The 22,981-nt window shown below is 42.4% G+C and overlaps 1 protein-coding gene across 1 annotated transcript in view; it reads left to right on the forward strand.

Moving 5' to 3' along the window:
• The first annotated feature begins 755 nt into the window (after positions 1–755).
• Positions 756–22,981, forward strand: part of eif2s2 (eukaryotic translation initiation factor 2, subunit 2 beta) — a 41,643-nt gene continuing 19,417 nt past the window's right edge. Inside the window, exons 1-5 of the mRNA XM_072556187.1 lie at positions 756–935; positions 16,501–16,684; positions 18,782–18,876; positions 20,855–20,981; positions 22,567–22,667. Coding sequence (XP_072412288.1) covers positions 921–935; positions 16,501–16,684; positions 18,782–18,876; positions 20,855–20,981; positions 22,567–22,667 — 522 coding nt within the window. The 5' untranslated portion in view covers positions 756–920. The remainder of the gene's footprint in view (positions 936–16,500; positions 16,685–18,781; positions 18,877–20,854; positions 20,982–22,566; positions 22,668–22,981) is intronic.

Genomic DNA, 22,981 nt, shown 5'->3' on the forward strand with positions numbered 1-22,981 from the left:
TGTCAGGATTTCCTAGTGGACAATGAGGTGTTGTCCTTCTAGCTTTGATTTGGAGATGCCGGTGTTGGACTGGTGTGTACAAAGTTAAAAATCACACAACACCAGGTTATAGGAGAAAGTGAGAACTGTAGATGCTGGAGATCAGAGCTGAAAATGTGTTGCTGGAAAAGCGCAGCAGGTCAGGCAGCATCCAAGGAGCAGGAGAATCGACATTTTGGGCATGAGCCCTTATTCAGGAATGTTTCGGGCATGAGCCCTTTCTGAAGAAAGGCTCATGCCCGAAACGTCGATTCTCCTGCTCCTTGGATGCTGCCTGACCTGCTGTGCTTTTCCAGCAACACATTTTCAACACCAGGTTATAGCCCAATAACCTGGTTAATTGGAATCACTAACTTTCGAAGGTCTGCGCCTTCATCAGGTGGTGGTGAAGTAGCTTGTGCTGGTATTAAGAGATATGGGCTACAGGCATGTATATGGAGTTGTGCCAGAGATCAACCATGATCATATTGAATGGTGGAACAGGGCCAATGGGCTGAATGGCCTCCTCCTGACCCTTTCATCCTTCTCTCTGGCCAAGCCAGAACCGGCGTGTGCACGAGAGCCGCGCGTGCGCAGTGGGCGGTTAGCTGATGCAATTCTGACCCCGGGGTGGGCGGGGTTAATGACGCATTTATTGACAGACTGTGAGTGTGACTAATCAGAGTGAGGGGGTCTGTGCAGGATTGGCCAATAGTAACGGTTAGGGGGCGGGGTGTGTCCTGTTGGCGGTGACAGGGAGTCGGCGAGTGAGCAGCGCGGTGCGGCAGCTTCTTTATTTATACCGAGAGAGGGGGTGAAACGTAACAAAAATTAATAATAACTAACACAAATCCTCGGCTCGATATTGTACATTTGGAGTTTACACAGCCCAGAAAGTCGCCATGTCTGGAGATGAGGTAAGTTTGAAGTTTCACGATGATAGAGAGAATGCGCCTCGGGCTCGAGTTCGAGCGGCGCCCGTCCTGTGTGAGGCAGCAGCCGGCGTCTGCCGGGCGGAGGGTCGGGGAGGAGCCTGAGGCCTACTGGGCCCCGCCATGCACTCTCACTGAATGGCTTTGAATTTAACTGTTTTACCACGTTTAGTGGGTGAAGTGAGAGGTAATAACGTCTGGGCGGAAGTTTACTGTCTTTTACGTTGTTCTCTTTTGTTTCTGAGGTTTTGGATTCACAGATTCCCTGCCCCACGTTTCGTCTAAATGTCACAGGCTGTCCCGCTGCAGTGGGCATCATATTAGACCTGGTCCTGTCCTTGTCCTAATGTTCTATAATGTACAGAATTCAAATCCCGATGTATAAGTTCTTGATTTAAATTCAGCAACTGTTGCAGTTAGAGTTGCAAACTCTAAATGTTAAATTCTTTTAAATGTTTTAAAGTGAAAGGAACTTGAGTAGCTTTCGGTTTTCTCAGTTTCCATTACTGTAGTCTTATTTTGCAAGAATTTGATTGATTAGATGCTTCCCTACAGTATGGAAACAGGCCCTTCGGAGTAACAAGTCCAAGCTGATCCCCTGAAGAGTAACCCACCCAGACTAATTCCCCTACCCTATATTTACCCCAAACTAATGTACCTAACACTAGGGACAATTTAACATGGCCAGTTCACCTGACCTGCACATCTTTGGACTGTGGGAGGAAACCGGAGCACCCGGAAGAAACCCACGCAGACACGGGGAGAATGTGCAGACTTCACACAGACAGTTGTCTGAGTCAGGAATAGAACCCAGGTCCCTGGTGCTGTGAGGCAGCGGTGCTAACCCCTGTGCCGTCTGTAGAAATTCTGACTCGTCCGGGATCTGAACCCAGAATCTCTCTCAAGTCTGCAGAGTTGAAAACCCAAAGCAAAAATCATATCTCTAGACCAACGAGCCACACTGCATCACTTGAGTGACGCATAGAGTCATACAGCATGGAAACAGACCCTTTGGCCCAACCTGTTCATGCCAACCAGGTTTCCTAAACTGAACTAGTCTCATTTGGCTGATATCCCTCCAAACATTTCATATCCATGCTCAACTGTCTTTTAAATGTTGTAGTTGTATTCGCCTCTACCATTTTGTCTCGAAGCTTGTTCCATATATGTACTACTGTGTGATAAAGCTCCCCCTCAGGTTCCTTTCAAATCTTTTTGTCTTCCCAGCAGATTTTTTAACATTTCGGGAGTAGTAGAAAATTGAGGGGAGGAACCTAGAACAAAAGGTATTGCGAGAGAAATAATACCAGGAAACCAGTGAGATTGTAAGGGCTAAAATGTTTCATGGAATGTAGATGGTCTGCATCTTCAGGTCTTTGTATCTGTGAAAGAAATATTGGTTATAATCTTCCAAATTTTCCTAGAATTTGAAAAGGTCCTCGTAGAATGGTGCTGCTACCCAAGAAAGACAATAGACAATAGATGCAGGAGTAGGCCATTCAGCCCTTCGAGCCTGCACCGCCATTCAATATGATCATGGCTGATCATTCCCAATCAGTATCCTGTTCCAGCCTTATCTCTATAACCCTTGACTCCACTATCTTTAAGAGCTCTATCCAATTCTTTCTTAAATGAATCCAGAGACTGGGCCTCCACTGCCCTCTGGGGCAGAGCATTCCACACAGCCATCACTCTCTGGGTGAAGTAGTTTCTCCTCATCTCTGTCCTAAATGGTCTACCCCGTATTTTTAAGTTGTGTCCTCTGGTTTGGCACTCCCCCATCAGCGGAAATATGTTTCCTCCTGCCAGAGTGTCCAATCCTTTCATAATCCTATACGTTTCAATCAGATCCCCTCTCAGTCTTCTAAACTCAAGGGTATACAAGCCCAGTCGCTTCAGTCTTTCCGTGTAAGGCAATCCTGCCATTCCAGGAATTGACCTCGTGAACCTACGCTGCACTCCCTCAATAGCCAGAATGTCTTTCCTCAAATTTGGAGACCAGAACTGTACACAGTACTCCAGGTGTGGTCTCACCAGGGCCCTGTACAGCTGCAGAAGCACCTCTTTGCTTCTATACTCAATTCCTCTTGTTATGAAGGCCAGCATGCTATTAGCCTTCTTCACGACCTGCTGTACCTGCATGCTTGCCTTCATTGACTGGTGGACAAGAACACCCAGATCTCTCTGAACAGCCCCTTTACCTAATTTGATACCATTGAGGTAGTAATCTGCCTTCAAAGGAGGGAGATGGAACAAAAAGTAACTTAGTTCCATTTTTCTAGCCTTTCCCCAATGTCCTGCAACTTTTTATTTTTCCACATTTCAAATCCAGTTCCCCTTTGAAAGCCAGGATTGTTGCTGCCTCAGATTTGAACTCTGATTTCTCCAGTTTCCTCATTTCCCCCCCACCCCTCGTCTCTGTCAAATCCCTTGAACTCAGCACCGCCTTCCTAACCTGCAATCTTCTTCCAGACCTCTCCGCCCCCACCCCACTCCGGCCTATCACCCTCACCTTGACCTCCTTCCACCTATTGCATTTCCAATGCCCCTCCCCCAAGTCCCTCCTCCCTACCTTTTATCTTAGCCTGCTGGACACACTTTCCTCATTCCTGAAGAAGGGCTTATGCCCGAAACGTCGATTCTCCTGTTCCTTGGATGCTGTCTGATCTGCTGCGCTTTTCCAGCAACACATTTTCAGCCTTGTTGCTGCCTCTGTCATTTTCTCTGGTAATGCATTCAAATGCAAACACTTTGTGTGAAAGTAATTTTCCTCAAATTGGCATTCACTTGAAATCAGTGATCTTTGATTGTTCTGCCAATGGCATCATATGACATCTAGTACTTGACACTCAGAAATTTCCTCCCAACTAAACATTAATAAGAGTGATTCTGGATTAGTGGTGCTGGAAGAGCACAGCAGTTCAGGCAGCATCCAAGGAGCAGTAAAATCGACGTCTCGGGCAAAAGCCCTTCATCAGGAATAAAGGCAGAGAGCCTGAAGCATGGAGAGATAAACTAGAGGACGGTGGGGGTGGGGAGAAAGTAGCATAGAGTACAATCGGTGAGTGGGGGAGGGGATGAAGGTGATAGGGCGGGGGAAGGGTGGAGGGGATACGTTGGAAAAGAAGATAGGTAGGTAGGACAAGTCATGGGGACAGTGCTGAGCTGGAAGTTTGGAACTAGGGTGAGGTGGGGGAAGGGGAAATGAGGAAACTGTTGAAGTCCACATTGATGCCCTGGGGTTGAAGTGTTTCGAGGCGGAAGATGAGGCGTTCTTCCTCCAGGCATCTGGTAGTGAGGGAGTGGCGGTGAAGGAGGCCTAGGACCTCCATGTCCTCAGCAGAGTGGGAGGGGGATTTGAAATGTTGGGCCACAGGGCAGTGTGGTTGATTGGTGCGGGTGTCCCGGAGATGTTCCCTAAAGCGCTTTGCTAGGAGGCGCCCAGTCTCCCCAATGTAGAGGAGACCGCATCGGGAGTAATGGGTACAATAAATGATATTAGTGGATGTGCAGGTAAAAGTTTGGATGTGGAAAGCTCCTTTAGGGCCTTGGATGGAGGTGAGGGAGGAGGTGTGGGCACAGGTTTTGCAGTTCCTGTGGTGGCAGGGGAAGGTGCCAGGATGGGAGGGTGGGTTGTAGGGGGGTGTGGACCTGACCAGATAGTCACGGAGGGAACGGTCTTTGCGGAAAGGGGTGGGGAGGGAAATATATCCCTGGTGGTGGGGTCTTTTTGGAGGTGGCGGAAATGTTGGCGGATGATTTGGTTTATGCGAAGGTTGGTAGGGTGGAAGGTGAGAACCAGGAGCGTTCAGTCCTTGTTACGGTTGGAGGGGTGGGGTCTGAGGGCGGAGGTGCGTGATGTGGACGAGATGCGTTGGAGGGCATCTTTAACCACGTGGGAAGGGAAATTGCGGTCTCTAAAGAAGGAGGCCATCTGGTGTGTTCTATGGTGGAACTGGTCCTCCTGGGAGCAGATCCGGCAGAGGAATTGGGAATACGGGATGGCATCTTTGCAAGAGGTAGGGTGGGAAGAGGTGTAATCCAGGTAACTGGGAGTCGGTGGGTTTGTAAAAAATGTCTGTCAAGTCGGTCGTCATTAATGGAGATGGAGAGGTCCAGGAAGGGGAGGGAGGTGTCAGAGATGGTCCAGGTAAATTTAAGGTCAGGGTGGAATGTGTTGGTGAAGTTGATGAATTGCTCAACCTCCTCGCGGGAGCACGAGGTGGCGCCAGTGCAGTCATCAATGTAGCAGAGGAAGAGGTGGGGAGTGGTGCTGGTGTAATTACGGAAGATGGACTGTTCTACGTAGCCAACAAAGAGACAGGCATAGCTGGGGCCCATACGTGTGCCCATGGCTACCCCTTTGGTCTGGAGGAAGTGGGAGGATTCGAAGGAGAAATTGTTAAGGGTGAGGACCAGTTCGGCCAAACGAATGAGTGTCGGTGGAAGGGTACTGTTCGGAACGTTGGGAGAGGAAAAAATGGAGGGCTTGGAGGCCCTGGTCATGGCGGATGGAGGTGTAGAGGGATTGGATATCCATGGTGAAGATGAGGCGTTGGGGGCCGGGGAAATGGAAGTCTTGGAGGAGGTGAAGGGTGTGGGTGGTGTCTCAAACGTATGTGGGGAGTTCCTGGACTGGGGGGATAGGGCAGTGTCGAGGTAGGTAGAGAGGAGTTCAGTGGGGCAGGAGTATGCTGAGACCATGGGTCGGCCAGGGTGGTCAGGCTTATGGATCTTGGGAAGGAGGTAGAACTGGGCAGTGCAGGGTTCCAGGTCTGTGAGGTTGGAAGCTGTGGGTGGGAGATCTCCTGAGGTGATGAGGTTCTGTATGGTCTGGGAGATGATGGTTTAGTGATGGGGGGTTGGGTCATGGTCGAGGGAGCGGTAGGAAGCAGTGTCCTCGAGTTGGCGTTTGACTTCAGCGGTGTCGAGGTCAGTGCGCCAGACTACCACTGCGCCCCCTTTATCTGCTGGCTTGATGGTGAGGTTGGGATTGGAGCAGAGGGATTGGAGGGGTGCGTGTTGTGAGGGTGAGAGGTTGGAGTGGGGTAGACAGGTTGAGTCGGTTAATGTTCCGGCGGCAGTTGGAAATGAAGAGGTCCAGGGCAGGTAATAGGCCAGCACGGGGTGTCCAGGTGGATGCAGTGTGTTGGGGGTGGGCAGGAACCCATTTGCATCTTAGAGACTGGAAAAGGCAGTGTTAGCCATTACTTGGATACACTGGTCAAAATTATTGTGGGGCACGCTTTATCATTTTTGTGTACATCAGAGTTAACCTCTGCAGCTGTGCCCTGTATGAGATTTTGGAATTGATTTTGAGTAATCACGAGAAATGACCAGTTACTGTTGAATTGCTTTCTAATTGTCACAAACCTATCATAGTCATAAAGCATGGAAACAGACTCTTCAATTTAACCAATCCATGCCAGCCATGATGCTGATCTAAAGTTGTCCCACCTGTCTATGATTGACCCATAACCCTCAGGTTTCTTATTCATGTACTTACAAAATGTCTTTTAAATGTAACAACCACTTCTGGAAGTTCATTCCATGTATGAACTACAATGTGTTTTTAAAAATTGGCCCTCATGTCTTTTTAAAATCTTTCTCCTCCCACCTTAAAAATGTACCTCCTAGCCTTGAAATACCCCACCCTAGGAAAAAGACACCTGGTGTTCATATATATAACATTTATATACCTCATGATTTTGTAGACCTCTATAAGGTCAATCCTCAACATCTTAAGCTCCAGTCTCTCCTTATAACTCAAACTCTCCATTCCCTGATAAATCTTTTCTCAACCCTCTCCACCTTAATAACATACATCCTATATCTTGCATGGCTTTTCGTTTCCCCTGCTGTTTGCTGCCCTCTTCCTCCTCCACTATGCCTGACAGTCTCTCCGTAATCTCTGTTTTGCTTGGCTCTAAGTCAATAGTTAATGTGCACTTGTTCCCCCAGATTTATCCAGTGCATCATCCAGTTTAACCATTGTGATGCATTACTAAAGGAATAATGCACTGTGCTACCATCCTTGGTAGCTGCCTATTAAACTTGTTCCATGATTCAACTGATTAATTTATTTTGTAAGAGAGAGTTCTGAGTACTCTGGAGAATACCCCTCAACCACTTTTTAAAAGAGGTTCTACAGTTGTACATTGCTGCATATTTGGAGATTTTCTCTTGTGTGAATTGCATTTCCCTATAGAAGACTTGGTGTAGTTATTTTTACTTAAGTATAAAGAAGTTATTTGTGATTTTTGAGAAGATTTGTAGCTCACGTTGAGGTTCATGTTGTAAGTTTGCTTGCTGAGCTGGTAGATTTGGTTTTCAGATGTCTTTGTCACCATGCTAGGTAACATCATGAGTGAGCCTTCGGTGAAAAACAGCAGCGCTTCACCAGAGGCTCACTGATGTTACCTAACATGATGGTGAAACATCTGAGAACAAATCCACCAGCTCTGAGCAAACTTACAACCTGAACATAAAGAAATTATTTATAATTGGAAGTGCAGTGGACAGCAAAGAAGGTTACCACAGATTACAATGGGATCTTGATCAGATGGGCCAATGGGCTGAGAAGTTGCAGATGGAGTTTAATTTAAATAAATACGAGGTGCTGCAGTTTGGGAAAACAAATCTTAGCAGGACTTATATAACTTTTTTTAATGGTAAGGTCCTAGGGAATGTTGCTGAACAAAGAGACCTTGGAGTGCACATTCATAGCTCCTTGAAAGTGGAGTTGCAGCTAGATAGAATAGTCAAGAAGGCGTTTGGTATGCTTTCCTTTATTGGTCAGAGTATTGAGTACAGGAGTTGGGAGGTCATATTGCGGCTGTACAGAACATTGGTTCGACCACTGTTGGAATATTACGTGCAATTCTGGTCTCCTTCCTATCGGAAAGATGTTATGAAACTTGAAAGGGTTCAGAAAAGATTTCCAAGAATGTTGCCAGGGCTGGAGGATTTGAGCTATAGGGAGAGGCTGAACAGACTGGGGATGTTTCCTGTGGAGTGTCAGAGGCTGAGAAATGACCATTACAGTAGAGGTTTATAAAATCATGAGGGACATGGATAGAATAAATAGACAAAGGCTTTTTCCCTGGGGTGGGGGAGTCCAGAACTAGAGGGCACAGGTTTAAGGTGAGAGGGGAAAGATATGAAAGAGACCTAAGGAGCAACTTTTTCGCACAGAGGGTGGTACGTGTATGGACTGAGCTGCCAGAGGAAGTAATGGAGGCTGGTACTTTTGCAACATTTAAATGTATTTGGATGTGTATATGAATAGGAAAGCTTTGGACGGATATGGTCCGGGTACTGGCAGGTGGGACGAGATTGGGTTGGGATATCCGGTCGGCATGGACAAGTTGGACCAAAGGGTCTGTTTCCGTGCTGTGAATCTCTATGACTCTATGCTAAATAAATACAAGTTGATCTACCTTCTCTTCAAAGTGCAGACATGATCAAACATTGGAGAAGAAATTGAGAAGCTGTTTTTTTTCATCTAGGTTTTCCTAAACATCTATAGGTAGATGGTCAGTCCTTCCCATCAATTGGCTGATCACAATAAACATCTTTCTTCAGCTGTTTGAGAGTACAGGTGACATTGTCAACCCATGCTTGCAAGCCCCATACCAGAATGTCTACTATTACATATGATCCAGCCCGAATGCTCTAATTGCTACATCAATGGCAGTTGTTCAAGGGATCAGTCGAGTTTGTAACACATTGCTTCAAACAGAAAGTGTAAATGAACCATAGATATATAGAGGGATCGGGATGCTGCAAATAAATGGAATATGTTTAAGCCTTGAGCATCTCTAGAATTGCCCAGTGCTCGACGAACCTAATGTGTGAGCCTGAGATTGGCAGAGGCACTACTACAATCAATTTGCCAACTGATGAATGCCTTTTCCTATTACATGAATTATGATTGTTTGAAATTTAGCATTCTTGCATTTGTCCTGATGAGAGTAAGGTGAACAGCTACAGCAACTTCTCTCTTCACCAATAATTCAAGTTCTGTGATACCAGCTGGTGCAGAACATAGAACGTCAGAAACAGTGAAAGCTTTTCATTTCCACCCAATGTCTCTAAATCTGCCTGTATATCTGAAATTATAAGCACTTTGCAGGGGGGGGGGGTGTAAAAATGGAAGGAAAAGTTTGGACTTCTGGATCTGTAGTTACCTGTCAGTTTCAGAGAATCATATAATCCCTACAGTGTGGAAACAGGCCATTTAGCCCAGCAAATCCAAACCTACCCTCTGAAGCATATTCCACCCCTACGCTACATTTTGTCCTGACTAATGCATCTAACCGACATATTCCTGAACACTACGGGCAACTTAGCATAGCTCATTCACCTGACCTGCACATCTTTGGATCGTGGGAAGAAACTGGAGCACCCAGAGGCAACCCACGCAGACACGTGGAGAATATGCGAACTCCACACACAGTCACCTGAGGCTGAAATCGAACCCAGGTCCCTAGCTCTGAGAGGCAGCAGTGCTAACCACTGAGCCAGCGTGTTGCCCCACAACTGTGAATTCACTTCCCTTAGGATCAGAAGTGGAGGGCTGTACACCAGACCATTCCAGTCTGATTCAAGGTTGCCACATGGGTAAAGTAGTCTCAGCCATCTAGAAGAATGTACAGCACTGTAGGAAGAATATATGTCTTTTATCTACATCTCCACCAGGATATGGTTGGCAATCTTCTCTCTGATACCTCACCCACTTTCCACTAAGGCTCATAATCTACTACACTCACTGTTGCCTGTAACGTCTTCCCCATTTACCCTCACCCATTCTAACTCTCAACACCTCTAACCTTATATGCTCTCTGCACTGTCTGCTCACTCGCTTGGAAAACTTTGTCACCTGCATCTACAGTAACAGGTGTCACCCAGTTTTTACTCCTGTAATAACTGCTCTCATTCCAGGAGGGAAAACCCATAATATGGCAAAGAAAAGTCAAGATGAATGATATGCTTCCTATCACTCAGCTCCCCACCTGTTTTGAGAGGATACTGAACTGATTAAGTTTTTTGAAGAAGTAACAAAGAGGATTGATGAGGGCAGAGTGATAGATGTGATCTATATGGATTTCAGTAAGGCGTTTGACAAGGTTCCCCATTGGAGACTAGTTAACAAAGTTAGATCTCATGGGATACAGGGAGAACTAACCATTTGGATACAGAAATGGCTCAAAGGTAGAAGAGAGAGGGTGGTGTTAGAGGGTTGTTTTTCAGACTGGAAGCCTGTGACCAGTGGAGTGCGACAAGGATCGGTGCTGGGTCCTCTACTTTTTGTCACTTATATAAATGATTTGGATGCAAGCATAAGAGGTACAGTTAGTAAGTTTTCAGATGACAACAAAATTGGAGGTGTAGTGGACAGTGAAGAAGGTTACCCCTGATTACAGCAGGATCTGGACCAGATGGGCTGAGAAGTGGCAGATGGAGTTTAATTCAGATAAATACGAGGTGCTGCATTTTGGGAAACCAAATCTTAGTAGGACTTTAATGGTAAGGTCCTAAGGGAGTGTTGCTGAACAAAGAGACCTTGGAGTGCAGTTTCGTTGTTCCTTGAAAGTGGAGTCACAGGTAGATAGGATAGTGAAGAAGGCGTTTGGTATGCTTTCCTTTATTGGTCAGAGTATTGAGTACAAGTGTTGAGAGATCATGTTGCAGCTGTACAGGGCATTGGTTCGACCACTGTGGAATATTGCATGTAATTCTGGTTTCGTTCCTTTCAGAAAGACGTTGTGAAACTTAAGGGTTCAGAAAAGATCTACAAGGATGTTGCCAGGGTTGGAGGATTTTGAACTATAGGGAGAGGTTGAATAGGCTGAGGCTGTTTTCCCTGGGGCATCAGAGGCTGAGGGGTGACCTTCTAGAGGCTTACAAAATTATGGGCATGGATAGGATAAATAGACAGTCTTTTCCCTGGGGTGGGGGGAGTGCAGAACTAGTGAGATGGGAAAGATATAAAAGAGACCTAAGGTGGTATAAGCTAGCACAGTTGCAACATTTGAAAAGGCATTTGGATGGGTATATGACCAGGAAGGGTTTGAAGGGATGTGGGCCAGGTGATGGCAGGTGGGACTAGATTGGGTTGGGATATCTGGCCAGCATGAATGGGTTGGACTGAAGGGTCGGTTTCTGTGCTGTATATTTCTATGACTCTATAACAGACATAGTCATGCAACACGGAAACTGACTCTTTGCTTGCATGGATTAGTTGGACCAATGTTCCCAAACTACACTCATCTCACCTGCCTGTGCTTGGCCATATCCGTCCAAACACTTTCTATTCATGAATTTATCCAAATGTCTTTTAAATGTTGTACCTATATCCACCACTTCCTCTGGCTGCTCATTCCATACATGAACCTCTGTGTTTTGAAAAAAAAAGTTACCTCCATGTCCCCTTTTAAATCTTTCTCCTCTCACCTTAAAAAATATGCCTCCTAATTTTGAACCCCCCTCTAAAACCCCTAAGGGAAAAGACCTTTACTATTCACCTTTTTTGTGCCCCTCATGATTTTATAAACCTCTATATGACCACCCCTCAACCTCCTCGGCTCCAGTGAAAAAAAAGTCTACCATGCAGAATCTAGTCAAAGGCTTTACTAAAGTCCAAGTAAGCAACATCTGCCATCGTTAGTCTTTTTGGTTACTTGCTCAAATCCAGTTTGTGAGACTCTTTCCCCAGCACAAAAGCATATATCAATATAACTGTTTCCCTAATCGTTCCTTGCCTCTTCAAATGCACATAAATCCTATTTTTCAGAATCCCCTCCAACAACCTACCCATTGATGTCAGACACTCAGGTCTATAGTTTATAGGGTTTTCCTTAAATATTTCAGAAGCATGTTTTTATTTAACTAAATTATTAATATATCCATCGGCATCTAAATTCCAAATGGAAACTTTTGTTGCAGAAGTTCAGAATTTAAGCTGAAGAAGTTTTTTTTTATTTGCACTTGATTTATGTTTAGCATTCAGTGGACTTTTCCCTCCTCCCTCCTATGTCTCCTAGATCTAAAACCTCATGCCTTGTTCTTCAGGCTCAGGACTGTTTAAGCCAAAGCACCGATTTCTCCTGACCTTTTTTTCAGTCCATCCCGATTTTTCTCCCCTCCCAGTTTTCATCCTAAGATGCATTGTGAGATTATATGCAGTTTGGACATTGCGGTTGTAGGAGGGGATTAGGGCTTCTGACAAAGTGGAAATGTCACTCGATAATCAAAACAGAGTACCATCCTTGTGGTGTGGGAGTGAGGGCTCAAACGCCACCACATGAATAGGTGAAATTTAAATTCATTAAATAAATAGAGTTTGTATCTATTGCTGATTTTGTTGTAAATACTGGATAATGTCTAGGGAAGGAAATCTACTTAGTTTGGCCAGCCTGTTTGCTTCAGGTGTAGATAACTGTTCTTAAACAGTACTAATCCGCACTCTGGCAAAACTACATGGTGGAATGCTGAATATTGGTAGCTTTGAGGTCAGAGGGTGTGCATCTATCGATTCTGAGCATCGAGGACTGAGGGATGACCTTGCAGAGCTTTATAGAATCATGAGGGGCATAAGTAGGGTAAATAGACAACCTCTTTCCCGGGATGAGGGAGTCCAAAACTAGAGGGCATAGTTTCAGGGTGAGAGGGGAAAATTTTAAAAGGTGCCTAAAGGGTAACGTTTTCACACAGAGGGTAGTGCTTTTGTATGGACTGAACTGCCAGAGAAAGTGGCAGAGGTTGGTACAATTACATTTAAAAGGCATCTGGATGGGTATATGACTAGGAAGGGTTGAGAGGGATATGGGCCAAGTGCTGGCAAATGGGACTAGATTAAGTTAAGATATTTGGTCAGCATGGATGAGTTGGACCGAAGGGTGTGGTTCTGTCCTGTACATCTGACTTTATGAAATGACAGTACGGACAGTCTTCTGAGTCTTGGTGAGCACTTAAAGCTCTGCATTTGCTTTAAGTTCATATGCTGATTTGAATTGATGGTCTTAAGGAGGCTTTTGGTAGTAGTGTCCATTCCTCTGGGCCAAAGAGGGCTAGGTTCAAATCCCACCTACTTCAGAGGTATCAACACAACCTGACAGGTCAGTTTTTTTTTTAAACGTGTTGCTTTGATGGCCTTTGACATAGCCTTTTTTTATTAACTCTTGGATGGCACTGACTGGGCCAACATCGGATGGAGACTCTTGGTTTTATTTCTCTTCAGTTTAATGTTACTTCAAATATTTCATTTAAATTGCAATACTGAAGTATCTTTCTAGTATCTCATTCCTTTTTCTGTTTTATTTTGCTAAAAATGACAAATAGTCTGAGCTGAACACACCCTTTGGTCCAATTCATCCCTGTTGACAAGATAGCCTAACCGAATCTAGTCCCATTTGCAAGCACTTGGCCCATATCCCTCCAAACCCTTCCTGTTCACATACCCATCCAGATGCCTTTTAAATGTTGTAATTGTACCAGCCTCCACCACTTCCTCTGGCAGCTCATTCCAGTCACACACCACCCTCTACATTAAAAAGTTGCCCCTTAGACACTTCAACTCAAACAGCAAAGGCAGTAACCGTGCAGATTCACTGCTGTGTCAGACAGCAGTGTAGGTTTCTTTCTTTCTCTGACCATGTGGTCTCTACCTTTTTTGTCTTCCTTTTTTTAAAGTGCTGTTGTTTTGATCTTTTCTTTCCCCATATGTTCCGAAACATGCAACAGCTTATAATATAGTAATTGCTACTCCTGGAATCCGAGAAAATCACCACCTCCCAACACCTAAACTACCTCAAAAAGAAACCGCTTTTACAGCCACAAGTTCTCTTTCTTCCCCCCCCCCCCCCCCATCTTGGGTAACCTAGATAACCTAGAATTCAGTCTCCAAACCCTTTTCAAATTTGATCTAGTTCTAATCATTGGTATTAACTTAATTGATTCCTTAAATACCCAGTTGTATCAACTGATCTGCAGTTCTCCCAATTTGCCAAGAGTCACTTATCAGCAGTCAGGATGACTTGGTAAAAATGTGATCATGACTTCAAACCACAACAAATCCAGGAAGTCAGTTTTTTTGTTTTTGTTTCATTTCTGAGCTGTGTATACTACTGACAAGACTGACGCATCTTGCCCATTTCTACTTGGCCCTGTGAAGGTGATCATGGGCCTTCTGCATGGTCTGTTGCAGCTTGTGTTCTGATGGTATTTCCACATAGTAGAATGTAGAGAGTCTGATGGATTTTGACCATAATGAAATAATACCAATGCATATCTAAGTTGGGTTCGTGTGTGCCCTGAAGGGGATTTGCATGTGGTTCTGTTCTTGAGCACTTCTGAACTTCAGCTCTGCTGAAAAAAATCTTGATGAGTTGGTGTCCTGCATCTTATTAGGTAGGTCACTCCACCATTGGCAATCATTGGAGTTGTATCATAGAATCTCTCTAGTGGGGAAATGGGCCATTCCGCTCAACAAGTCCACACCGACCCTCCAAAGACCATCCCTCCTAGGCCCATTCCCCAACATTTTCTCCTAACTAATGCGCCTCTGATCTCCACATGAACACTATGGGCAGTTTAGCATAGCCAGTTCACCAACCTTGCACATCTTTGGGCTGTGGGAGGAAGCCCATGCAAACATTGGGAGAATGTGCAAAATGCACAAAGACAGTTTCCCAAGGCTGGAATCTAATCCGGGTCCCTGGCACTGTGAGGCAGCAGTACTAATCACTGAGCCACTGTGCTGCCACTGGTGTAGGTGTGTGGCTGTTTAAGCAATAGATTAACAATGTGGCAAGCGGCTTTGCCCTCCTAGATCTTTCACTCTCCAAGCAGCCACATGATTCCCCCTCAATCACTTCCTATGTGTGACTGTCATATTTTGGCTTACAGCATAGTTGTTGACATTCTGAGGGCTCAAACCTAGCATGCTGCTGCCTAGTTCATGTGTTGCATTTTCAGAAGTCAAAGGGATTTGTGAAGCAGGACATTTTCTTGTAGTCAGTGCAGGCTGTTTTGTTATTAATAGTTAAATTATTTGACAAATTAGAAAATGAATGCTTTGCTACTTCAAAATCAAGCTTTTCAAATATTATGGTGCACTTAACCCAGGAGTTCTGATTCTGGAGAGTGTATTTGAATGTCAGTCATGATCTTTGTGGAAATGCCTTTGCTCCTCCGGTGGAGGTAATAAACTGGATCAAATTGGTATCCATGATGTGGAGGTACTAGTGTTGGACTATGGTGGACAAAGTCAGAAGTCACATGACACCAGATTATAGTCCAACAGATTTATTTGAAATCACACAAGTCTTTGCAGCACAACCCCTTCATCAGCTGCAGAGAGATAGCAGGGCACGTAGACACGGTTTATGGGTGAAAAGGTCAAAAGATCATACAACTGGTGTGAGTGGAGTGTCAGATAATAAAACTCTACATGTGACCAAAAGTGTTAGACCGTGTGTAAAGTGTTTATAAAGTCAATGTAAGTGCTGTGCTATATGACAATCTGGCAGAACGATAGGGATATACAAAAGATGACACCTCTGGTCACACAGTGAATTGTAGGTGTGAACGTTTGTTCAGAATCTGGCTCCATTTTAACCTAGAATCAGGTTGGTTTTATTTTGAAAGCTGGAATTTATAAGATGCCACATTGACTGTGACTACAAATTGTTTTTTTGAACAAAATAGAATGTATCTGCAAATAAATGTCTTGGATGAAGTGATTTATAGATTTAATATAGATGTATATGAGTGTGTAATAAATAATTCAAACTGTACAAACTAAGGTAGAGAGGTGTGGGGGAGAAAGTGTGTGTGTGTGATTTATGCTTGAGAGAGGACCCGTGTTTGCGAGGGTGTGTGGTATCGCAAAACATATAATTTATGCTTTCTTTTCAATTTAGCTCAAAATATTAAAAGAGAGCAGGGTTTCTAAAGATATTTTTAGTAATGTCCCTAATACTCCCTTATTTTGTGGTCAAAGCATTAAAAACATAGTCCTCCAATATGACTTTAAGTTTTTTGTGTTAACTGATCACCGCTAACAGAAAACAAAAACATTTTGTGCCAGTCACCCTGGCATTGCTCATTTCTATATTTTTGCAGCCGCTACATTTGTCCTCAAAATTTGAAAGCAGTTGACTAAAGGTCAGTCTATTTTGGGAATGGTGCTCATTTTGGGTCAAAAACCATGGTTGGAATACTTTTTTTGAGACTTGGCATCATGAAAATCACTTAATATTTGCACTGGAGTCTATAACAGTGCTTGAGTTTGAAGCTGTCATTTGCTATTCTGATGATCTAGTTGTGAATGAACAGATTGTACTTGAATGGACTGTAAGATTCAATTGCTATTTAAGAAAATAATTCTGGGCTTGTGTGCAAAACTGCAAGTATTTCGTTTTGAATCTCAGGAGCTAAATTTGAGCTAAATTCTATTTCTTGAAGTGAGCAATGGAACATTGAGAATGTAACTTTTAAATTGTGCTAACCACTATCTGATCCAATGTTTGCTGTTTCCCATGAAAAGATGATTTTCGATCCCACAATGACAAAGAAGAAGAAAAAGAAGAAGAAGCCCTTCATGCTGGAAGAAGATGGGATTGAGCAACCAACCGAGGAGACACCAGCGACTGAATCCAAGGAAACTGTCATATCAGAGAACGTGGAGGAGAAGGTTACAGAGGCAGATGAAGAGGACAATAAGAAGAAAGGTATCTTGGTTCTTTAACTATATTCAATTTCTTTTGACTGGAATTCCGAGTCATTTTGGGAATTCAGTTTGGGAATTGTGACTTGTATTGATTTAGGAGATGCACAAAGATGACTTGAATCTTGTCTCCTTTTAAGGATGTTTCATTATTGTTCCAAAGTTGTAGTGAGAGGTTTGAGATTTTTCAAGGGAACAACCTCTTTGGACCATTACACATTCTAAAGAGTCCTTGTTGAGTCCTTTTGGCTTCTTGGACAGCTCTAAACACAGTCATCAACTATTTAAACATTGTGGAGGTATTGACCTGCTAAATTTCCTTCCAAATGTTTTATCTTTAACGGTTTGGGATAGAACTTCATGTGCTGGATTCCCTTGTGGCTGGAATGACTTGACATGCAGCCAATCAATGTAAAGAAAACACTACTCAGTTGGAGTCTGTACTACAGCTACTGGGCTGAAAAAGCTAAAAGGAGCACATGTGGAAAGCATCACAAGTTAGATTCATATAAAATGCTTTAAAGGGATTTTGAGTCTGCACACTTTGAAGGATGGAAGTGATGAGATCAAGCAATCTCTGGCAATACACTGTATGATTTCTGTTCTCCCACCCAGGGAGAGAAACTCAGCACTTCTACTGTTTTCCCCCTGTTGTGCAGATGATCATGTTGTGAACAGAAACTGAAAAGCACATTGATACACAGATCTCATTTGTTTCAAGTGATGGGTGGTTTCAGCAGAAGACACTTATCCAAACAAAGATCAAGTTTTCTTGAGTCATAATGTCAGGCGGATATTATGATCAGTTGTTTTCTATTCAGATCAGTCAGGCTTTAACTGCTTATCAGCATTACAATATGTCTTTAATTCTTTCAGCCTCTAATGGCTCGCAATTTTAATGAAAAATAGCTGTTCAGTGCAATTTCCTTGCGGTATAGTCTGCTACTCATTAGTTATCAGGTTGAAATCCTCCTTTCATCTCAATAGAGCTTTTGTTCTGAGATGGTGAATCATGAGCAAAGTTAGTTTTGGGGTTTGTTGTATTTCACATATATTCCAAAGTCTTCTGTAGCTGAGCTAACAATCCAGGCAGTTTAAAGATCATTTAAAAGACCAGTACATTCAGGAGATTTGTGATGAAAATCAAATAGTCATAACCAAATGTTATTTTCTGCATTCACATTTTGTGCTGTTATGTTTACATACAATATGAAATTATGCAGTGGAGTAATAAATATTTGCAACCTTTATTTAACCCCATTCACCTGGCACACATTCAGCAGCCCAACTCATTGTAAATCTACAGGGGTGGAACAAAACTTGTGTAATAATTGCCTCAGTTTCAACCAAGGACACCTGCGACATTACTGCATTTAATATCAGAAAAAAATAAGACTGAGCTTGGTGATTTTTGTGTGGTATGTGATGGCTTTGTAATAACAACCATACTTGAGCAAATTGACATAAAATCTGTTTATTTTCAATGTTGTCCTGGAATGTAAGAAAAAGTGAATATTGTTGTCTGGAATTTGTCCAGTAAGACTAAGTTGGTGCTATGAATTTAATCTTTGATGCAGCAGGTTACAATCACAGATCCCAGTATCAGCACCGATTGCAAAGATCTCTCTCTCTCTCGCTCTCTTTCATGCGTTCTCTCGTGCAATCTCCTTGGTTTAGTTTTGATGTAATGAACACATGATACTTGTATCATTTCTGGAAATGGCACAAGTAAATGCACAAATGTTTTTCCATGTGGCTTAGCTCCTGTGATTGGGTTAAATCTTAATTTAACATAATGATAAAAAGATCATTTTAAGAAACATTATTCATAATTTCACATTGAAAAGGCTACTCTATAAAATCACATAGCACCAGACATTTAAGAAACCACAATGCAACCAGCATAATAATTCCCAAAAAAATTGCTTGTAAATAGCTTATAAAAGTTGTTCTGTTATAACCCATCCAGTTTGTTTTTGTGCTAAGGGTTGTCATCTTGTGACATATGGGAACCTTGGAAGATCTCCTTTTATAGATAGTCCCCTACAAAGATTGATCACTATTTGTTTTACCCATATGCTTGAATTTGTCTCCTACTTAGATACAACAGATGATTTAGATGACTTGGACTTCTTCAATCAAAAGAAAAAAAAGAAAAAACCCAAGAAACCTATTGGGATTGACAATGGTGTAAAGGTTAGTGTTGACAGTAAGCAGGGACTCTGAGAACCTTTGGAATTTGCAAGAACTTTGCCAAGCTTATTCTCTCTCAGTCCAAAATTGCAGACTATTGATAACAGTTGAAAAGTTATATCTCAAAGGTGCAAATTGTCATAGCAGGAGGAGGCCAATCCTACTCTGCCATTTAATATGATCATGGCAAACATGCTGATGCCAAACATTGAATGTCAAAAGATTCTCCTGTTGGAAATCTTTCTTGTCTATCTCTTCTAAGCAACCAAAAGCTGCACATTATCCAATTGAAAAATGTTTTTGCGTTAATTTTTGTTACTTCAAAGAGTTGTATGAATGTGTGAGATAAAACATTTGTCTGTCAAATATTGGGTTTCACTTCAATGTGGCAGCTCCAATGAAAATAATGTCTTTAATACAATGATAAATTCTGCAGATGCTGCCAATCTGAAATAACAAAATGCTGAAAGCACTCAGGATCAGGCAGCACTTGGTCAATCTTCTGTTGATAGGTCATTTACATGCAATGTTAACACTGTTTTTCTTAACACTGTTACAGTCAGACCTGCTGAATATTTACACCATTTTCTGTTCCTTAGGATTATAATATGCCCTCCTTTCTCCAATGAATTCAACTTAAAATTGATTTGGTATAAACTCCCATTAAAATGTTTTCAAGAACTGAATTGTTCTGTTTTACTATCAATTGTACATGTACCTAATCCCCTGAAGAGGGTGTTCAAAGGAAGAAAGGGCTGAAAACTTGTGTGAGCTTTACTTACACAATCCATTCATTTAAACAGTGAAACTTAGCAGGCAGCTCACAGAGAGAGAAAAAAGTGTCTAATAGCAGTGCATTTGCTATCAAAATGATTTAAAGCTGGGCCTTTTGGATAGGGGGAATAAGTTGCTTGGAGGGGACTTATGTGAGGGATTAATGATAAATCCAGAACATTTCTTCAAATTTAATTTATAACAGTGCACATTAAGATTGACATATTTAAGAGTTGATGTATACAGTTCCTCAAAATATGATCAACAGCTGGATTGGATGCCTGGCTGGTGCAGTTAAGTCAAAACACAAATCATTTCAAAAACAGTTGAATGCAGTGTTTCCTCTTAAGATCTGGAGCCAAGCAGTAATCTGGAATATACTCTATTAAAACATATAAGTCACTCTCAAACTTCTGAAAGTGGTGTCTTTTTAAATGTGTAGGGATTTTGTTTTATTAAATGGCAGTACTTGTGTGTTAGTAGACATTCAATACAAAGGTTTAGAAGATACATTGCTTTGAAGACTTTTTAATTCTGTTGGATGTGAAATAGACTGAAAACAAATGTGCCTACTTCAACCACATCAAAATGGCCTTTTCACATGTGAGATGGGTACAAGGGGAATGCACCTCTGCAATGCAACATTCCTATCTTGCAAAAGTATGCTAGTGAGAAAAGGAAGTTTCCCAAATTAGCATTCTTATTGAAATTTAGGTTTGAGATAAAGTAGTGAACATCATTCTGTGTCCATCTTATTATGCTGTGCCTGACTTGATTTGTACTTTTCTCTCTTGTCCATAGTACAGTTTTCCTTCTCTGCATTCCTTTTCCAGATCTAGAGAATGGGCAACAAGATTGTTAATGGCTGTTCAAGTGTGTCAACTAATAGGGTCTCTAGAGAATCTACAGTGATCTGTTCAGTGTCTGCCCTCTCCTCTTATGTAACAGCTGGCTACTTGTAGAACCCAGCAGTTTGTGAGCATAGCATCCTGTTCTGCTCACAATCAAGATGCTGTGTCTTTTGAGTGTAATGTTCTGGTTGCGTGCAGAGCCACTATATAGCAGGCACATATTGCTTACAGGTGTTTCCTGACTTTATCCTGGTATGTTTTCTTAAAACAGTCTGGTTTAAAGAAAAGCATTTTAGCCTATTTGGTTTTCCATGCTATTGTGAAACATTTCACTAACAAGAACTCTGGTGTTACAGATTGAGACTGATGTCACTGAGCAGGGAGAGGTTGATGATGATGCCTTTGACATCAGCATGATGAAGAAAAAAAAGCCAAAACCCGTGACCTTTGTGGTTGAGGAGTTAAATGAAAGGACAGATGACAGTAAGTATTTCATATTTGGAAGCCATCTTTGTTTGCCCCACACTGAGGTTATCGGATGAAGTGTATACGCTGCATCAGTGGCAAGGGAGTTTAATGGATGAATATGGCTGAGATTTATTGGAGTGTGACAGTTCTTTTTGGGGAGGCGAGGGGGTTGGGGGGCACATACTTTGAATGGGAATGAAATAATCTTAACAGCGAACAGCAACTGAGATTGCTGATTACCTAATTGCAGATTATATGGAATATGGTCTGATCATCTCTATGTACCTTTTTAAAAAATAAAGCTGCAAAAATGTGTCTAGTTTGCTTTTATTTTTAACAGCATCGTGAAATTATTTAATTATTGCTAAAACATAATGTTGCTAGCACATGTACTAGTGGTGTCTGTATTCCTGTACTTGCGGAAACAGATTTTGGAGATAAAAGTCAACCAGTGCAACTGTCATCTGTCTCCCTTTTTCAAAGGATAAAAGTCCTAAATGATATTTAATAAGACTTCTATGCAATACACTGGCTTGATCATACTTCTGGAGTGGTGAAAGAAGAGAAATAAAACACCCAAAATTATTTTGGGAGATAGATTAATAGATTTAAAATAGTTGATGGCATTTTCGTTTTGGATTTCCATACCAACTTTTCATGTAACTTCAGTAAGTTTTGTTTGTACCTGCAGCTGCACATAGTTTGAATTATGTAACTGCCCTGATATGCCAAGACAAAAAAGTATCTAGCAAACTAAACATGAATGCAGGAAATATGGCAGTAAATTTAAAGTTGATTGTCAAAATTGGTGCATGGTGAAGACCATGGCCTTTAGACTATGCGACAATATAAATGGTAAAGCAAATGGCATTTAATCCTCAAAGGTGCGAGGAGATGCGTTTTGGGAGGGCTAGCAAGGCAAGTGAGTACACAATGAATCCTAGGACCTTTGGCAGTATAGAGGATCAGGCGGACTGTGGTGTGCATGTTCCCTAGATCCTTCAATGCAGTAGGGCAGGTAGGTAAGGTGTTTCAGGCAGCAAATGAACTTAGCATAGCAGAGAATTGAAACTGGTTAAAATTTAACTTTGGTAACTTTTAGCATGGCAACTCTTGGAGTTAAAGCAATATCCTGGGTTTCATGACAAATTGTAAATGGAAAAACAATTTTGAGCAAAATTCACTGATTTAATAGGTTTGTAAATATGATGCGTTCATTCAAAATCAGCAGCCTTGGAACTGAGGTCCTGCTGAGTTTGGATTTTTTTGGATTTCAGTTCAGGTCAGTCTGGTCAAAGAGTTGCTTGTCAAGAGTGGGAATGAACCACTGCTTGAGCAATGTACCTGATAACAAGTCCAGCACCATGCAGTGCTGAGCGAAATGTAGAAATGTAGAAATGTTAACCAATTTTTAAAAAAAAATATATGCACAGCATTTTATAAAAATGTCTGCGTTTCAGACCTATCATTCTACTTCCTGATGTTTTTACCCACGTGGTGGGGAATGTGCAGACGCTTGCACTGTGTTGTATGAACTTTTGAGGAGGATGTGTGTTTTGTATATCGATCTCTTCCTCTCTGATGCTGTTTACTTCTGCAGAACTTGATGATGATGAAAGTAAAAGGGATGATGGCATCACTTTTTCCACTCAGAGTGGTCCAGCCTGGGCGGGATCAGAACGAGACTACACTTACGATGAGGTAAAAATACAAATTGCATTGATGTGTGCCCATTCGCTCTTTGTTGTTTTTTCCCTTTTTGTGTTTTCAACTTAATTCATGTAATTAATGGAATGAAGAGAAGGAATAAATATTTCTTCAGCAAATGTTTGTTGCAGACATTGAGTAGGTATGGTTTTTAAACCCTTCGGTTTGATTTCTTGCTACAGAAGGCCAGGGTCATACATATTTTGCGGGCCATCTGCCATTCGAGTCCTAAACTATGCTGTGCAGTTGTTTGTTAAAATATTCAGTAATCTAAGTATCAAGTGAAGATATGTACAGGGGAGCCTCGA

This window comes from Chiloscyllium punctatum, chromosome 37, assembly GCF_047496795.1.
Source record: "Chiloscyllium punctatum isolate Juve2018m chromosome 37, sChiPun1.3, whole genome shotgun sequence".
Taxonomy (NCBI): Eukaryota; Metazoa; Chordata; class Chondrichthyes; order Orectolobiformes; family Hemiscylliidae; genus Chiloscyllium; species Chiloscyllium punctatum.